The sequence below is a fragment of the Mobula birostris genome, chromosome 3 (assembly GCF_030028105.1).
Source record: "Mobula birostris isolate sMobBir1 chromosome 3, sMobBir1.hap1, whole genome shotgun sequence".
NCBI lineage: Eukaryota > Metazoa > Chordata > Chondrichthyes > Myliobatiformes > Myliobatidae > Mobula > Mobula birostris.
The window spans coordinates 176,946,626-176,966,572 of record NC_092372.1 but is presented as its reverse complement, the minus strand read 5'-3'; the positions used below and the strand labels follow the sequence as shown (position 1 = coordinate 176,966,572).

General features: G+C 42.1%; 1 protein-coding gene across 1 annotated transcript in view; it reads left to right on the top strand.

The window, feature by feature from the left end:
• The window catches only part of LOC140195440 (uncharacterized), a 442,685-nt gene that overhangs the window by 51,291 nt on the left and 371,447 nt on the right, over window positions 1-19,947 (top strand). Inside the window, exon 8 of the mRNA XM_072253735.1 lies at window positions 11,424-11,492. Coding sequence (XP_072109836.1) covers window positions 11,424-11,492 — 69 coding nt within the window. The remainder of the gene's footprint in view (window positions 1-11,423; window positions 11,493-19,947) is intronic.

The following is a 19,947-nucleotide window of genomic DNA, read 5'->3' as shown; positions in this document are numbered from 1 at the left end:
AAATCACCTTCAAAACAAATGAATGGTTATCCATTTATTTCCTTGATTTTGAAGATTATTTATTCCATCGATCTTGTGTTTTTTTCCACATGTCTGTCTAGATTATTTCCACAGTCTCCATGTTTCTATATTTTACTATAGTCTTCCTGTATTTCCTTTGTTTTTAAAATAGTGGACCAGAGTTTGAGGTAGTATTGAGCTGCTTGTAGTACCGGCACATGGAAAAGGATGGAGGTGCTTGATGGTGACTTGCCAGTGATGACCTGATCTGTAATGGGAGTTTCGCTCAGTAGCAAAACTTGCATAATGTGACAGTGTGATGGTCTGAATAAGTTTTCCTCACAAACTGGTTGAAATAGAAATAGCCAGCAAAGCTTGAACCCTATTGTTAACAGTAGTATCCAAAACCTTGAAAATCAGTTGTTTAAAAAGTTATAAATTACAGGATTTCCCTGTTAAGATAAGAGTGTCTTTAGAACCTGAACTTGTCCCAGTCTTCATGTGAATGATCTCTTCCACTATCAGTCATTCTTTTCCACTCTCAGTCATTCTTTTCCACAGACAAGTGCACTTTGCTTTCATTAATGTCCTATAGAAGGCATGACTTTAATGTGAACCATCTTTAGCTCTTGATTAATGATGCCATTATGTCAAAACCATTTCATTTCTTCCATAAAAACAGAAAATCTGGAAATTCTTAGCAGGTTTGGTGAGGAAGTATTAAAATTTCAGGTTGGATAACTTTTCAAAACGTTCTAATTGTCTCTACTTCATTCCAATTTTTCAGCATTTGTAGAATATGGCTTTTGTGTTACTGATATCCTCCAAGGCCCTTCAGGGAAAAGGTTTGCAGGAAGTTTATCTCTAATTCTTCAGAGACTAGGCTATCATTATCAATTTGTCTATACCCCTAACCTTACTCCATGTGTTATCTTGATTTTGAATTTCAACCAAGAAAACGTGTACATTCTCTTGTTTGATTTTCTCCAGCGAAAAATAGTTACTTTTTTTTTGTATTTTATCTCTTGTTCTTTTCTGTCCCTCTCGATTTTCCTGATGCCATTATAGTTACTTTAAACAGATCTTCATCTCTAATTCTGATTGCAAAGACTTTATTCATTCTTTTCCAAAATCTCACCCTTCCAGATATACCGTATAACCAAGCCTGTAGTTGTACAAATTTTACTAGTTCCAGGTAATTTATTCTGTCAATCAAAAATGAACTTTGACCTTTCACATCTTCCCTTCCCAATATTGAGAGCCATAGATAGTCTTTTGACGTGAAGCAGCAATTCATGGGCACTTCTTCCAATTTAGTGTACTGCATTCAATGTTCATAGTGTGGTCCCTTACATTTGGGAAGCCGAGCACAGATTAAGTAATCACTTTTTGTAGAATAACCTGCTTATAGACCACAGGAGTGACCTTGTGCATCCGATGGCCGGCCGATTCAATTCTCCATCTCACTTCCTTCTGACCTAGCAGTCTGTGGCCTCCTGTACTGTCACGTGAGGACTAATGGATGCTTGAGGATCAACATGTCATCTTCCATCTGGGAATGTTGCAGCCTTCTGGACTTAAGTTGTAGAATTAAATACTAATTTGATTTCCATTTGTATCAGTGTCCATCTGTGATATTAGCTCAGTTTGTTTTTTGTCCCCTTTCATTTTGCTTTCTTCAGAAGTGCCCAGCCTGCCCTGCCAGACATATCTTCCTGCTCTGCATTTCACAATTCCTGAATTCCTTTGTCATGTTCTTTTGACTGTGTTCTTTGTCTCTCATTGCTCCCGTTCAATTATTGAGCAAATAATATTGTTTACATGGTGTACTGGTGATCACCCCATCAATGACATCCCCACACTCTGACTCTTCCTGCAGCTTAATGAGCTTCTGTTGTCTCTTTGCCACTTCCGATGAAGGATCTTTGACCAGAAGCATTAACTCTGTATCTTTTCCCTCACCTAACCACAACCTGACCTGCTGTGTATTGCCAGCAATTTAATTTATTCTGTCAAACAAGAAATAAACATTGCTTTTATTTCTTCCTTTTAATATCAGTGGAAATCAAATGTCCCCATTAGAATTTTAATGCATTTGGAAGGAAGATATTTGATAAATTTATACTTTGGAGAAACTTTTATATAAGCAGCTCTTTTTTTCCCCTTGTTTTTTTCTGATCTAGGTGCTGTAGGAGATTAGACTCTTGTAGAAAGTACTGTACATAATGTATTTTCTTCAAAACGTAACTTAAAATCCAAGCTAAAGGAGGTACTGTTGTGTATTTCCTTGGGTTTGCGGTTGTAAATAGATTGTTTGATTCAGCATTCCTTGTGTACATAATTCATTGAGGGTTATATATAAAAGCACTTCCAGTCAAGATGGCGCCAGTGAGCAACGATTCCTCAGGCGACATCGTCCAGATAACAAATCTTTCCAATTATTTCACTTTTTCTTTCACTTTTTCTACACTTTCTGTTTGTTCTTTTTGTCTTGTTTGTGTTATGGAAACTGTTGGAGCCTGTGATGTACAGTTTGGAGCTCGATCGAAGGATCCAGCACTCCGCTGGGTCTGGAGAGCTGCCCCGTGGAGACAGGGCTAAAAGGGACCGAGAACACAAGCTGACTTGTGGAAAAGACTAGAGACATGGCGCAAGATCATGAACAACTCCACCTCGAAGTGATGAGGAAAATTAAAGCATCGAGGTGAATGCAGAGGGGCAAAGACAGTCAGTACCCGTGGTTTTTGGACCTGGGTCAGCAGTCACTCCTTGCGGAAGGACTGAGTTTATGTGGCCGCTCTCGTATGCAGACAAACAAATGTTTTCAATATTTTGAGAATATGCAATTATTGGACTGTACATTATATTGGTTTCCTTCAGTTTTTCCGGGTTTGCTTTCTTGTGGCCGATTGGCAAGTGGGTGATCTGGTCATTTTTTTCCTGTGTTGGAGAGGGATTGGGAGTGGCACTGTTCTTTTCTACAAGTGAGGGGGTCGAGGATTGTTGTTGTCGCTGTTTTTTTCCTGTGGGGAGGAGGTAGAGGACTTTGGGGTCTGCGAGTTTTGTTTCTTTTCTTTTACATGTTGTGGGGGGGTGTTCATGTCTTTTTTTTCATCAGCTCCCACGGTCTTTCTGTATTTCGTGGCTATCTGGAGAAGACAAATTTCAGAGTTGTATTGTACATGCATACATTGACAATAAATTAAACATTTGAAAAGTATGTGAATGGCATATGTCATTACACCACCAGGTCACCATGTCCATGTTTTCTTTCAATTAGTTTTATGTTTTGGGGTTACAAAATATAACAGTTGCAATGAGGAAGTTTTAAATGAACCATACCGATAGATAATTACATACCTGTTGAAGTGCAGTGAGCTGCTCGAGCTGGAAAAAAGTGCAGTGAGAAATGGTCAAGTAAAAGAACAGCACAGCGTGTGGTTCTTCAGTAAATGACAGACAGTTGAGTTAAGAAAAAGGCAGAATGAGCTCAAATTTAAGGGTTCATAAACAACGAGTACTGGGTGATAACGATGGTAAGTAAACAATCATAGAAATGTCTGGCTATATCAGAAAGATAAATGTGTTTGATTGCAAAAAAAGTTAACTGGTTAATGTATACTGAGTGAATTGAGTAGTATCTTTTAGCAAATGGAATAGCTGACGCAAAACGAGTGACAATTTTGCTGAGTGCATTTGGTGGAAGTGCCGACAGGTTGCTTTGAAGTTTACCTGCATCAACCAAACCAGCCTAAATGAGCTTTGCTGATATTGTGGAAGTAATGCATGAACATTTAGAACCAAGACCATTGTTGATTGCAGAATGCTTTAGGTATTATAAGCAGAACCAAAGGAAGGGAGTCTATTTTAGATGGTTGTGGCTGAATTGAGCTGATTGTCCGAGCAGTTAATTCAGTAATGGGCTTAATGATGCACTGAGAGATCGTTTAGTTAGTGGAATCTTACAGGAAACCATTCAAAAATGGCTGCTATCTGCGGGCTAATTCATATTTTAAAAGAGCAGTTGAAATGGCTGTATCAATGGAAAAGGTAGACAGAGACACAGTTGAGTTGCAGCCAGGAATGAAAGTAAGTGTGAACAAAATTGCAGTATGTAAACAGAATGTAAACAAATTGCAGCATATAAATGTTGTGCAGGAACTTACATACACCAGACTAAAGTAGATTTAAAGGCAAAACTTGCAGACAATGCAACAACATAGGATACATATAAAGAGCATATCAGGCAGACAAAAATAAATGGACTGCACAGGGAAGGGAAAAAGATAAAACATCAAGTTGCAGTTTCAAAAAAAACACTAAACTGGATGCTGATGATGAAAATTCTGATAATGATGAAAGTGACGCAGGACTGAGATTTACAATGTGAAAACTAACAAAAGACAAACAATATAGCTTACAGTAGAAGTGAACGGTGAATTATTGAAAATGGAACTGCACACTAGCTTGACTGTTTCAGTCATTCCACAAAATCAGTTTGAACATCTTTTCAAGGATACTGAACTTATCTTTTTTTCCAGTATAACTCCTGTGGGAGTGACATTCATAATAGTGAAATACAACAACCAACAAGCCACATTGGACTTATCTGTGGTGAAAGCAATGTGGGACCTTGATTGGCTGAGACAACTACAACTTGATTGGAGATCCATCCACATCCCTTGCAACAGTCAACTGAAAGCGAATTAAGAAAGGTAATAGGCACTAGAAAACTCAAACATATCAAGGGTAAAATAGTGTTAAGTGAAAATGCTGCACCCAAGTTTTAGAAAGCCCATCTGGTTCCTTATGCAATCCATGCTAAATTAGCCAGTGAGCTAGATTCTTTGCCAGGTTGAGTGGGGCCCACTGGCAACACCATTAGTCCCAGTAGCCAGCAAGAATGTGCCTGTCAGAATGTGTGGTGATTTTAAGGTTAGCATGACTTTTTACTCAAAGAAGATTAATACCCTCTGCCCAGGTTAGAGGATATCTTTGCAAACTATTCTGGAGGGACCTAGCTGTGGCCTACCTATGGATGGAGATGGAAGAAGAGTCCCAAATGTTTCTCACTATCAACACCCACAAAAGGCTTTATCGCTATAATAGGCTCATTTTTAGAGTAGCATCTGCACCTGCACTCTGACAGAAAGCCATGGACCAGGTGCTGCAAGGCTGCCCAGGCATTCACTGTTACCTGGATGACATCATTGTTACTGGCAAGGATGACAAGGAACATCTCCAAAATCTCAAGATAGTGTTAAAACAATCAGAAGATTACTGTCTCAAAGCATGACGTGGCAAGTATAATTTCTTTAATTCAAGCATCACTTACTGTGGCCACACCATTGACACATGAGATTTGCACAGTGAGCTGAGAAAATTCAAGCAGTGGTGGTTGTCCCAAGGCTGAAGGACATAGCACTATGACCTTTTAAGATTTGTCTATTAGTATAACAGGTTCCTGCCAAACCTGTCTACTGTGCTGCACCCCTTGAACTCATTTCTGCAGATTGGGAAGAAATGGCCATGGACAAAGCAGTGTGAGGTGGCTTTTCAAAAGGTAAAGGAAATGGTGACATCAGACATTGTACTTACACATTATGATCCACATCATCCAATGAAGCTTGCCTGTGACATCTTGTCTTCTGGTATACAGTAGGTGCAGTCATGTCGCAAGTTATGAGTGATGGATGTGAAAGTCCCATAGCCTTTGCATCATGTTCCCTTACCACTGCAAAAATAAAATATATGAGCTGATTGACAGAGAGGCCATGAGTCTGGTTTCGGGTGTAAAATGTTTCACCCGGTACCTGTATGGGAGAGAGTTTACTCTCATTACTGATCATCAAGCACAAGAGCCTAGTTTCAATCCACAGAAGGATGTTCCACTGACAGCAGCAGCACAGATGCAGAGATGGGCCTTGTTTCTTGGAGGACATCATCACAAGATCAAATTCAAGAGGACAACTAATCATGCTGTTGCTTTGTCTTGTTTACCCTTGGAGAAGCAAATATCTGAAAATTTACAAAAGAACACACTCCTCTTGACGTATTCTCCCTAATGCAAATTGAAAGTCTCACTATTATGCGGAGATGACCTAAAGGGAAACTAGAAAAGACCCCACACTGTGCCAGGTCTACATGGTCACCTCAAATGCCTGGAATGTGCAGTAAATATCCCAGTTCCTCCATTTTTGCCAGTGCCAGGATGAATTTGCCCTTGATGGAGGTTGCTTTATGTGGGGATTGAGAGTTGTTGCATCATCCAAGTTGAGAGCTAAAGAGTTGGAGGAGCTACATGCTGGCTATCTAGGCATGGTCAAAATGGAAGAATTGGTTCAAAGCTTTGTCTGATGGCCTGAGAGAGATGAGCAGATCGAGCATCTTGCCATGCACTCTTTGGGATGCCAATATGTCGAGAAGATGCCAAGAATATCTTGGAGAAGAGGGAAGAAAGGTGTCAGATCCACTTCCTGCAGTCCCAGAGTCTACTCCTACGGCCACCATGGAGGAGGACCCAGAACCTGAGATGGTTTCACAGCCACAAGTCTCATCTACCAAGCAGAGTGACCCTCCCCAACCCCCCACCCCACCTTGTCAGGAAAGTTGTTATCCACAAGAGTAACAAATCCTCTGCAGTGATTAAATCTTTAGGCCTCAGTGGGACAAGTTAAAATTTACTATGCAGTAGATGTCTTTGTAGTCGTGTATTATATACTGTACTGTGTTTATTGCTGAGATGCATTCTATATTGAGTTGGAGTTTATGGCTAAGCAGGGAGGATTGTTGTGTATTTAGCATTTCAGTAATATTTGAGTAATATTGTAAATATATTGTTTGATTGAGCATTATTAAGAGTTAAATGTAAAAGTACATAAATGGCATATGGCACCATGTCATAAGTGCGTGTCTCACGAAAGTTAAAATGAAATAAAGACACACTTTCCCAGCTCCATGTTTTCTTTCAGTTAGTTTTATGTTTGGAGATACAAAACATAAGTTACCAAATCATGTTCTCTGTTAAAGAGATCAATGTTTTGACATTGAGTGAATTTTATTCATTAGAGGCTTAGGTGGCATTGAATTGCTTTGATGAACCACTTTTAGTTGGTGGATATATTATTAAAATAATTTTGAGCTAGTAATTTTTGTATGTTATCCTAAAGATGAAATCTATACAGTGTATATATAGTAAATTAGGTAAAAACCGAGGACCTATGTGGTCTGTGCATACCAGCTGTGTGGTGAAAAAGGCACAACAGCGCCTCTTTCATCCCAGAGAGTTGAGGAAGTTTGGTATGGACCCCCAAATCCTAATAACTTTCTACAGGGGCACAATTGAGTGCATCCTGATTGGCTGCATCACTGCCTGGTATGGGAACTGTACCTCCCATAATTGCAGGATTCTGCAGAGAGTGGTGCAGACAGCCCAGCGCATCTGTAGTTGTGAACTTCCCTTGATTCAAGACATTTACAAGGACAGGTGTGTAAAAAGGACCCATAGGATCATTGGGAACCTGAGTCACCCCAATCACAATCTATTCCAGCTGCTACCATCCAGAAAACAGTACAGCAGCATAAGAGCCAGGACCAACAGCCTCCAGGACAGCTTCTTCCACCAGGCCATCAGACTGATTAATTCATGCTGATTTGAGTGTATTCTATGTTACATTGACTGTTCTATTTATTATAAGTTACTATGATTGCACATGGCACATTTAGACGGAGATATAATGTAACGATTTTTACTCATGTATGTGAAGGATGTAAGAAGTAAAGTCAATTCAATTAAAATTGAGGAAATCCTGTGGATTTAGTGAGGTGAGGTTACTTTTTCAGTCACTGATCATCTAACAGAGCCCAAGTATTGTTGGGAGATATTCCAGTCCTCTTTATTTAGGAGAGTGAATGGCATGTTTAGTAGCTATTGTAAAGATTGAACAAGCTGCAAAGGTATGGAGCTGAATTGAATTGCTGTAGCCAGCAATTCTAATGGAAAGTGCTAGTGCTTAATATCTCATGGACTTCAGTGCTTCAGCAGATTTATGGAGGAACTTCAGCATTTTCTTGCTAAAATCTGAGGCATGCTATATATCTGTTGGTATATCTGCCACATTTCAATGGGAACTCACTTCTTTGATTCTACACCAGTCAGCACTGCAAAAGGATTCCCACTTAAGACCTGCAGATGGAAAAGAAAATAAAAGAATGGTACTGGAGAATTGGAGGGAAGCGAATGTTGTCCCCTTGTTCAAAAAAGGTAGTACGGATAGTCCGGGTAATTATAAACCAGTGAGCCTTATGTCTATAGTGGCAAAGCTGTTGGAAAAGATTCTTAGAGATAGGATCTATGGGCATTTAGAGAATCATGGTCTGATCAGGGACAGTCAGCATGGCTTTGTGAAGGGTAGATCGTGTCGAACAAGCCTGGGAGGGTTCTTTGAGGAGGTGATGAGGCATATAGATGAGGGTAGTGCAGTGGATGTGATCTGCATGGATTTTAGTAAGGTATTTGACAAAGATCCACACGGTAGGCTTATTCAGAAAGTCAGAAGGCATGGGATCCAGGGAAGTTTAGCCAGGTGGATTTAGAATTGGCTTGCCTGCAGAAGGCAGAGGGTCGTGGTGGAGGGAGTACATTCAGATTGGAGGGTTGTGACTAGTGGTGTCCCACAAGGATCAGCTCTGGGACCTCTACTTTTCGTGATTTTTATTAATGACCTGGATGTGGGGTAGAAGGGTGGGTTGGCAAGTTTGCAGATGACACAAAGGTTGGTGGTGTTGTAAATAGTGTAGGGGATTGTCGAAGATTGCAGAGAGACATTGATAAGATGCAGAAGTGGACTGAGAAGTGGCAGATGGAGTTCAACCCAGGGAAGTGTGAGGTGGTACACTTTGGAAGGACAAACTCCGAGGCAGAGTACAAAGTAAATGGCAGGATACTTGGTAGTGTGGAGGAGGAGAGGGATCTGGGGGTACATGTCATAGTCATAGTCATAGTCATAGGCATAGTCATAGACATAGTCATACTTTATTGATCCCGGGGGAAATTGGTTTTCGTTTGAGGGATGCCCACAGATCCCTGAAAGTTGCCTCACAGGTAGATAGGGTAGTTAAGAAAGCTTATGGGGTGTTAGCTTTCATAAGTCGAGGGATAGAGTTTAAGAGTCATGGGGTAATGATGGAGCTCTATAAAACTCTGGTGAAGCCACACTTGGAGTACTATGTCCGGTTCTGGTTGCCTTACTATAGGAAGGATGTGGAAGCATTGAAAAGGGTACAGAGGAGATTTACCAGGATGCTGCCTGGTTTAGAGAGTATGCATTATGATCAGAGATTAAGGGAGCTAGGTTTTTACTCTCTGGAGAGAAGGAGGATGAGAGGAGACATTATAGAGGTATACAAGATATTAAGAGGAATAGATAGAGTGGACAGCCAGTGCCTCTTCCCCAGGGCACCACTGCTCAATACAAGAGGATATGGCTTTAAGGTAAGGGGTGGGAAGTTCAAGAGGGATATTAGAGGAAGATTTTTTACTCAGAGAGTGGTTGGTGTGTGGAATGCACTGCCTGAGTCAGTGGTGGAGGCAGATACACTAGTGAAATTTAAGAGACTACTAGACAAGTATATGAAGGAACTTAAAGTGGGGCGTTATATGGGAAGCAGGGTTTAAGGGTCAGCACAACATTATGGGCCAAAGGGCCTGTACTGTGCTGTACTATTCTGTGTTCTAAATCTTAATTTTTATTTGTTTTAGTTTAAAGTTTTAGTTATATTTGAATATATTTAATGAATTTTTAAAACTATTTAAATGGTTTAAATGGTTTTTAAGTGTCTGCACTTAAGAGACGTTAAAAGCACTTTTACAAAGCTTCACTGATTTTGACAGGAATTGAGCCTCTTTTCCCTGATCTTGTTGCTTTTAGATTGTTGTGCAACTTTTTAGCATCCCACAAGTTGCACATGAGTGTGAGGGGAGTGTGGAAGGCACATTCTAAGACATGCTGAATTCAGCATGTATGGGCCATATCTTTGGTGGGGGGTGGGGGGGAACCTGACTAACATTCTCCACGTATATCGCTGTGCTTGGTCCAGACCTCAAACTGCAGTTTCAAACTATTGTGGACATTTTGTCTTTGTGGTGATAAAGCCATTCCTATTTGAAAATGTTACTGGAATGGCCGCAAGTATTGCATTTGTGTATACAATGAAACAAATTAAAACACAATTGAAAAACTGTCAACCTACTGATTCCCACAGTTATCTTGACTATTTTTTTTCAACTTATCTTCTGTAAAAATGCTGTTCCATTTTCTCAGTTCCTTTGCCTCCACTGCATCTGTTCCTAGGATGTGGCTTTACTTTCCAGGACACCAGAGATCTCTTCTAAGTATGGTGTTTCCCTTCTTGCATTATTGATGCTGCCCCCAACCGCATCTCTTGCATTTCCCAGTCATCTGTGCTCACCCCATCTTCCTGCCACCTTAACAATGACAGAGTTCCCATTGTCCTTGCCCACCACCCCATGAGCCTCAACATCCAACACAGCATCCTCCACAACTTCAGCCATCTCCAAAGAGATCCCTCCACTAAACATATCTCTTCCTCTCCTTCCACTCTCTGCTTTCTTCAGGGATCACTCCCTCCACGATTCTCTTGATCATTCATCCCTCCCGGCACTTATCCCTACAAGCGGCCAAAGTGCTGCACGTCCTCCCTCGCCTCCAGTCAGGGCCCCAAACAGTCTATTCCAGGCAAAGCAACACTGCTTCTGCTGGAATCGTCTACTGTGTCCAGTGCTCTTGTTGTGGACTCCTCTACATTGGTGAGACCTGTCATAAATTGGCGACTGCTTTGTCAAGCACCTCCACTCCATCTGCCTGAAGTGGAACTTTTCTGTTGCCAAGTGTTTTAATTGTGATCCTAGTTCTTGTTCTGACCTGTCGGTCCATGGCCTCCTCTTGTGCCAAGAATGAGTATTGACTTCTCCTTCTGGTAATTTTTTTCCCTCGCCTTCCCCTCTTCTTCTGTTCCCCACTATGACCTTTTTAGTTTTTCTGTCTAGCCTATCACCTCCCTGGGTCCCCTCCTCCTACCCTTTCTCCTATGGTCCACTCTCCTCTCCTATCAGATTCCTTCTTCTCCCTCCTTTGTCCTTTCCCACAACCTGGCTTCACCTATCACCTTCCAGCTAGACTCCATACCCACCTTCCTCCATTTTATTCTGGTGTCTTCCCCCTTCCTTCTCGGTCCTGAAGAAGGGTCTCGGCCCAAAATGTTAATTGTTTATTCATTTCCATAGATGCTGCCTGACCTGCTGAGTTCCTCCAACATTTTGGGTGTTGCCCCAGATTTCCAGCATATTCAGACTTTCTCGGGTTTAAAATTAATGCATTAATCTATTTTCCTTCACGTTTCAGAATTTGTTTCCTCCTTATGAATCCAGAATAACTGCAGCAAAACTGTTGATAGAAGTTGAAGAATATGAGGTAGGATTGTCAGATTCCATCTTTTATTCTGTGCAATATACATAAAAGTAACCAGTGCTGGTCTTTAACTTTTCATGGTTGCCATAAACTAGAAAGGAACGCCCGAAGGGAAGAAAGACCAGAATGCAAACGTCTGCTTCCATGTATTTGGAAATTTTCACCAATCACTCACAATATATTGTCTTGGTGATATAACGTAACACTAAAATCTATAAACCCTTATGTTGTTTTGGCCGTCTATTGATATCATTTCTTTCCTTTTCCCTTTCTTTCTGTGTTAAAGAAAATACAATCTTTGTTTTCTTTGAATGAAATTGTTAAAGACAATGTATTATTCTTGAGAGTCTACATTAATTATATCACCTTGCAACACATATTTCCTGAGATTATTTTTCTGACTGAAGAGCTACTTTTTGCTCTTCTATGATGTCCTTCTGTGAACCTAAGTTGCTTGGCTGGTAAGGATTATTGATGAGTATTACAATGCAAACTGAAGATGCTTGTGGCATACAGTGAAATATTTCATTATGCTATGTAGTTTTCTTCTGCAAAGGCACATTTAGGATTTAACAGCATCTGAATGTGATGGTAATATTGGACTCATGACTCAGACGGTTATTTTAACAGATTTGATTTGACTACTTTTATTAGGTCTACCCTGCAGATATAAGAAGTTAAAAGAGGTTCATAATAACTTTAAACTCCAATGGTATCAAATTGCCAAAAGAGTGAAGTTTGATCACTGGAATAGTTTGTGATATGTTATTTTAAAATTCTGATTTCCTTCCCTTCACCTAGTTTCTACTTGTTATCTTTCCCCTCTTTCCATTTCGTTCTCCTCTTTTTCTTGTTGATTATTTTGCTATTACCTTCCTTTGTGTCCTTACCTATGGATCCATTTATTGACCTTTCCTCTCATTGTTTTATCAAATACTGTACTTGTACCAATCTTTTAATTGTACTTGTGAACAATTTTGGAATTTTGTGATGTAATGTAAAGAGGTCCATTGACTTGTCTATAATTCTACATTAGAAGTAATATCTTAGAAACATGTAAAATGTTAAAGAAACAGGTTGCCTCATTTTTTTAGCCCCTCTTAATCACATTAAGTCGCACTATTTGCAACACAGGTTACTATTTGTTGTTTTATGAATTACGGTAGGGAATGATAAGCCTGGTGCTTGTGTGGCACAGCGACGTTTTGCAGGCAGAAAACAAAACTACTAACTATTCTATTAATTATGCTTTTTCTGGACTACAAGCACTACAACCCACAGCCTGTAAATTTCCTTTGGGAGCTGTGCTTTTGAACAGTCTGTACAACCTGTTGTCTTTGCGTATCCCGAAGGATCCAGTGAACTGGACTCTCAAGAATGCAGATTTGGCTGCTGCAGCTATTGCTGGAGTGGACTTGAGGCCAGATTGAAGTGGCGGGGCCCAGGTCCAAGAGCGAAAAACAAACCAATGTTTGACCAATTTAAGCGCTGAGAGTGAAGAATGAATCAGTGTTCAGTTCATTACTCAGTGAGGTTTATTGCCTCAGTGCTGAACTAACTCTGTAGCTGTGGCCTGCAACCATTGGCACTCACCTTAGCCTGAACTGGCTCCGTGGCTGTGTTTACTTTTATTGTTTGCATGATTTGTTCTTTTCACGCATTGGGTGTTTGATGGTCTTTATTGCGTTTTTTTAAATGTGTTCTATTGTGTTGCTTTGTTTTGTGGCTTCCTGCAAGAAGATGAGTCTCAAGGATGTATACGGTATACGTACCATGATAATAAATATATTTTGAACTTTCATGCAAGTTTTGAGGATTCAGATCAGTGAGGGAGCTGAAACACTCCAAGGCTGCTGTAGGGAACAGAAACGTAAAAATATGTAAAACACTACGTCTAAAACAATGAGTAAAATAATTGATAAAAGAGCAAGTCCCCCACCCTTCTACTAAGTGATGCAAAGGGTTAACAAAACAAGTCCGAAGCAGAGAGCAGAAGAATTAATACAGGAACAAGTCGGATGCTGTTTTGCTTGTCAAGGACTCTGATTTACGACGACTGGCCTGGAAACTCTTTAGATGTTCATATCCAGTCTCAAGACAGAAGTCCAATGTGCTTATTTCTGAAAATCTTATGAACCAAGACTTCACTTTGCCAACCAAAATGGTTTTGCTCATCCTTGAAAAAGAGAACAAATGATCACATTCCCTGAACGAATTACATCTGTTTATGTACGTCAAGGCCTCATGGAGCTGACCTCATGAATCAAGACCTTATGCTGTACTTGCCTTTCTAACTGACAGGCTTGCTCAATATGAGTACTACGAATGGGCAACTGCATTCCAAGTAAAAAGATCTGTTTTTAATTTACCTCAGGGTATAAGCTTTAAAAGGATGGTAGATAAAATGAAAGATTAGAAATTTGGAGTGTGTGGCTAAGCAGTGACTATAGGGTTTAATTAGAGGGATTTAAAAAATAAATATTGTAAATGTGGAGGTGTTGAAGGAAAATCAGCCGGTTTAGGTTGAGCAGCATACACAAAATGCTGAAGGAACTTAGTAAGTTAGGCAGCCGCTAGGCTAGGGAGTGGAATAAATAGCCAAGGGTTCGGGCCAAAACACTTCATTAGGACTTCAAAGGAAGGGGGTGTATATTGAACGGAATTTGATGGAGAATCATAAATGAGCAGCAGGAATTTGCAATGGCTTAAGTATTTATTATGTGGAAAATGGAAAGCTGGCCACAAGAGCTTTGAATTAGTTGAACATGGACTTTACATAGCTGTAAATATAATTAGGCGGTGGAGTATTATTTTTTATTGGAGTTAGTTCATCAATGTGAAACAGGAGTTGCAAAGTGTTTTTTTTCCTCATTATGTAAATGTGTGAATTCTTGTGTCAATTAAAGATTGGTTTCATTGCTGTCTTGGGAGATGCCTGGGGTCTACATTATCTAAACCTCTTAACTGGTAAGTGAATTGTGGATATTGTTAATTAGGTTATAGATTTTTTAAAAATACAATTGCAGAAGGAATGAAACAGGTTATTCTGTTATAGTATTCAAGCTCTAAAATCATTTTATCTTGTCAAAGAACTAGAAGAAATAAAATGCAGAAAATTAGCAAATTCAGAAGAATAAATTATTATTCTTAAGTGCCAAATTTTCTGCTTAAAATTTAAGCAACTATATTCACTGAAGTACTGATGGTTGAGTGGATGTTGTTACGTACCCCGTAACTGGGTTGCCAAACCAGCAGAAATGGATCACTCAGTTGGAGTCTGGATTACTAGAACTAAGAAAGTTTTATTACAGAAACAAGCAACACAGTAAACGAAAGGATAATAAATGCAACAGTTCAGCAATGATAAACACACATGTGCACAGAATTAAGATAACAGGATCAACCAAGCTCTATCGTTGTCTAGGGGTAAATGACCAATTTCAAAGTGACACAAAGTCCAGTTCAATTTAGTTCAGTTCGCAGTAATCGTTGCCATGGCGATGGACAACGTGGGGGGAGGGAGAGAGAGAACGAGAACGACTGATCATTCAAAACAGCTTCCACTCACAGACCTGCGATATTGCTCACAAGCAGCTTTCGGGCGCGTCCTTTGTGATGTCACCTGGGGTCACCGACTGTGACTCCTCCTCCAGATGCGGTCGATCCTCTGCAGTGATCCCGGCACCCAAGCAAGGGCGGACACACACCGGGTTCCCGCTGATCATACCTTTTCACCCTGTGCGTTTATGGCCCGATACTTCCCACTGACTTGTGAGAGGCGCACCGCTTCCAGGGTCTCGTTACCTTGGGTGTCGTGTGTGTCCTGCCTTAGCGAACCTGTCCCTTTTTATCCCCCTGCTGGGGTATCGCCTGTCCATCACTTCAAACAGTTCAGGGTTCAAAGGAGGAGCCGCTCTAGACAGCTCTCTCTCCCGTCCCTTCATTACACATCTCCAAATGCTGCTCCATTGTCTTCCTTACCTCTCTCTCTCCTGAAGACAGGTGGCAGACCAACTACTGATCACACAGGACAGCTAACATCTATGTGTATTCTTGTCACACCTCCCCCCTTTTAAGGATTTTTACCGGGGTAAAAATTACAAACATGAGTACATTATTTGATACACACAAATATACATCTTTATCAGCTATTTGGCTAATACAGCGAGTTTGAAGTTGTCAACACCTGACAGACAGTCAGCCATCACATTTTCTGTTTCTTTTATATGTGTTATTAATAATCCCTTAGACCAGGCTCCAACTCAGCAAACTTCATAGTGGCCAAAAACACTGATGAATTGTGATCAATGTAACCTCTCATTTGGTTTTGTCCCGGACCACAATAACAAGGGTCGTCCCATTCCAACTTAGTTTTCTCTCGCAAGGACTTAGTAGGAGGGGGAGGGGTAGTTACCGCAGAGTTATTGCAAAACTCCCTACAGTACCCCACCATCTCCAAGAGCCTTCTGAGGGCCCTCTTGTCTGTCGAGGTTGGGAGGTCAGCGATAGCCTGCACTGTAGCTTGCATCGCTGCCAGCTGCCCGTGTCACCACAATTCCCAGGTAAGTGACCCTCGTGTGGCCGAATTCATTTTTTTCAAGGTTCACTATCAAGCTGGCTTCAGACAGCCATATTAAATTGCCAATACACACCTCAGTGTTCGTCAGCCCTTTAGTCACTGAATTACTCATTCTATATGGTTGTTGTTTACTAGGCTGACCTATTGTAACAGACACCACCCAACATCCCAGTTCTTTGCATCGCCTCGGGACAATCAAACACACGGGTGCGAGTCGTTTAATTACTTCTCCTAAAGAGTCGCTTTGTTCGGGGATTAAGGGAGAGACCTTATCAGCAGACCTGGCCAAAACAATAGCCTTCTCCCATCTGATCGATACCATACTAATCTTTTCAAAATGGTTTTTTTCTCTTATCAGGGGGCCCCTAGCTTCATTGATTTCCACGCTAACCCCGACTAGGTTTGTTAGCATATCAAAAGCCTGTGACCGTTTCAGTTCGTGTCGGCCATAATCAATAACATCCTCCCCCCTGGGCAGCCGGTAAACCTCTTTCATGATTCCACCAACTGTTTCCTCCAGCACCGCAAAATGTCCACGGGGGGGGGGTACCTTGTGGGCCAGGTTAAAAATCTCATCCTCATAACTCTTTTGCACCACCCCCCATTTCTTATCTGAGGGTACTGTACTTGATTTCTCTTTCTTCCTTAGCACTTACTCCTCCGCACAATAGCCTACTAGTTCCCTTGTTAAGTCTGTGTCAGAGAGAGCTGTCTCTGCCAAAACCATCAGCCCCTCGTCTCGCTCCTGCGTCTGCGCAAATTCCTTCCTGGCTAATGCTAAGTCTGTCTCAGCTCCCTCACTACCTCTTGTCTCCCTACACTCCTTCTTTTCATTTTCTACCCCCGTCTCGTACAAGACTGGCAGAAACGTCTCAGCTAAATTCACTACCGCGGTCCCGTGATGAACCTGTGAGTCCATGGGCGGGGCCTCAATGCTGGCAGGCTGACCTGTCAATCTCACGACTGGGAACACGATTCCCCCGGCGATGTCATTACCGAGCAAGACTTCCACGCCTTTCATCGGTAATTCGGACCTCACCCCGATCGTGACTAGTCCAGAGACCAGGTTGTTTTGTAAATGTATCTGGTGCAAAGGGACTGACTCTGTCCCTTCCCCAACACCTTTGACCTTTACCTCCCCAGTCTGGGTCTCTGAGCTAAACTCTAATACACTCTTCAGTATAGTGACTGACACGCTCCCGTGTCTCTCCAGATCCGCACTGGAACTGGTCTTAACCCCTCCTTCACTGACACCAATCCGGCCGAGATAAACTTCTCGCGCCCTTCCTGAACTTTGGCAGACCTGTCCTTCCCTAGCGGTTCGTGTACCAGCTCGATACAGCCAGTCAAAATCGCTGTTTTCCCTTTTCCCGTCTCCTTTGGGGCAAAGCACCTTGACGCAAAGTGTCGGACTTTCCCACAATTATAACAGACGACCCCAGGAGACTTCCTACCAGACTGCTCCCAGTCTACCTTACTAGTCCCTGGCTTACTTTCTGACTTTTCCGGCGGACTCTCCCCGCCGTCCTGACTACCCTTCTGGTAGCCTTTACTCGGGGCAAACTTCATTTTATGCGTCAACGCATACTCATCTGCCAACTTAGTTGCAGCTAACGTGGCTGCCTCTTTCTCATCTAGGTAGGGTCTCATACCCTCAGGGACACAACTTTTAAACTGCTCAATCAGGATCAGTTGTAGCAGTCTGTCATAATCCTCCTCTACCCCCTTCGAGGCGCACCAACGCTCACAATATGTCTGCATCTCACGGGCAAACTCCAAATACATGTGGTCCCACTGCTTCCTCGCATTCCGGAACCTCTGCCGGTATGCCTCCAGGACCAACTCATAAATCCTGAGGATGGCCTCTTCACCACCTCATACCTCTGGGCATCTTCCGCGGACAAAGCTGAGTAAGCTTCTTGGGCTTTCCCTTTCAGTACACTCTGAAGTAAAACAGCCCACTTATCCCTCGGCCAATCCTGACTTATAGCCACTTTTTTGAAATGGAGGAAGTACCGATCCATGTCGGTATCGTCAAATGGGGGAACCAGCCTAACCTCCTGGGTCGCCCGGAACCCTCCACCTTGGTTTGGCACGAGCCCCTGCTCTGCCCTTAACCTTAACTTCTCCAACTCGAATTCCCTTTCCCTCTGTTTCTCCAACTGCCTCTGTTCTCGCTCCAACTGTTTCTCTCTCTCTTGCCTTTCTAACTCTCTCTCCTGCTCTTCTCGCTGTAACTGTCTGTCCCTCTCTTTCTCTTCTCGCTCCAACTGCTGTACCCGGAACTCGTGCTCGAGTCTCAGTTTTTCAAGCTGCACCTGTACCGCGTCTCCAGCAGGTTTTTCAATAGACACCACCTCCAGCTTGCCTTGGGGAAACACACCTTTTGATACATAGTGTTCTACGATAGCTCTGTGTATCTCCTCTCTCCTCATTGTCGAATTCCCCTTAGCAAGATTCAACCGTTTGGCCACAGCTACCAATTCCGATTTCCTGGCATCCTCTAATACCTCCAAGGTTGGCGCCTTTATAAATTCCTCAGCCTCCATTTCTGCTGTTTGTCTTTTCTTTCTTTCGGGAATTTTGACCCAATCAATTTACTCCGTCCCAAATTTAGCGTTCAAAAACCCAGACGAGCCCCCACTTATGTTACGTACCCCGTAACTGGGTTGCCAAACCAGCAGAAATGGATCACTCAGTTGGGAGTCTGGATTACTAGAACTAAGAAAGTTTTATTACAGAAACAAGCAACACAGTAAACGAAAGGATAATGAATGCAACAGTTCAGCAATGATAAACACACATGTGCACAGAATTAAGATAACAGGATCAACCAAGCTCTATCGTTGTCTAGGGGTAAATGACCAATTTCAAAGTGACACAAAGTCCAGTTCAATTTAGTTCAGTTCACAGTAATCGTTGCCATGGCGATGGACAACGTGGGGGGAGGGAGAGAGAGAACGAGAATGACTGATCATTCAAAACACCTTCCACTCACAGACCTGCGATATTGCTCACAAGCAGCTTTCGGGCGAGTCCTTTGTGATGTCACCTGGGGTCACCGACTGTGACCCTTCCTCCAGATGCAGTCGATCCTCTGCAGTGAACCCGGCACCCAAGCAAGGGCGGACACACACTGGGTTCCCGCTGATCGTACCTTTTCACCCTGTGCGTTTATGGCCCGGTACTTCCCACCGACTTGTGAGAGGCGCACCGCTTCCAGGGTCTCGTTACCTCGGGTGTCGTGTGTGTCCTGCCTTAGCGAACCTGTCCCTTTTTATCCCCCTGCTGGGGTATCGCCTGTCCATCACTTCAAACAGTTCAGGGTTCAAAGGGGGAGCCGCTCTAGACACCTCTCTCTCCCGTCCCTTCATTACACATCTCCAAATGCTGCTCCATTGTCTTCCTTATCTCTCTCTCTCCCGAAGACAGGTGGCAGACCAACTGCTGATCACACAGGACAGCTAACATCTATGTGTATTCTTGTCACAATGTGTATTTCTCTTTTGTTGGAAATGTATTTATGTGAAACATAGAAAATCCTACTCACATAATTAATTGGCGAGCTTGACACTGATCAGTTGACTAAAAGATATCGTATTAAACAGAATACACTACCTTTAGCAGGCTTTATTAAATTCTTTAGAAGTGCACTCTGCAAAATATATATGGGCCATGTCCTATAACACCTTACTCTTCCTAGTTCAGGTCAATTCTCTGTATCACCGTAATCGATCTTCAAAGTTTCCTTTTTGATCCTCACCATCTGGGAGATGCCCTCTTCTCATTACTAGCATTGAGGAGGAGGTACAGGAGCCTGAAGAACCACACTTAACGTTTTAGTATTTGGTATCATATCATCTACAATCTCCATCATCC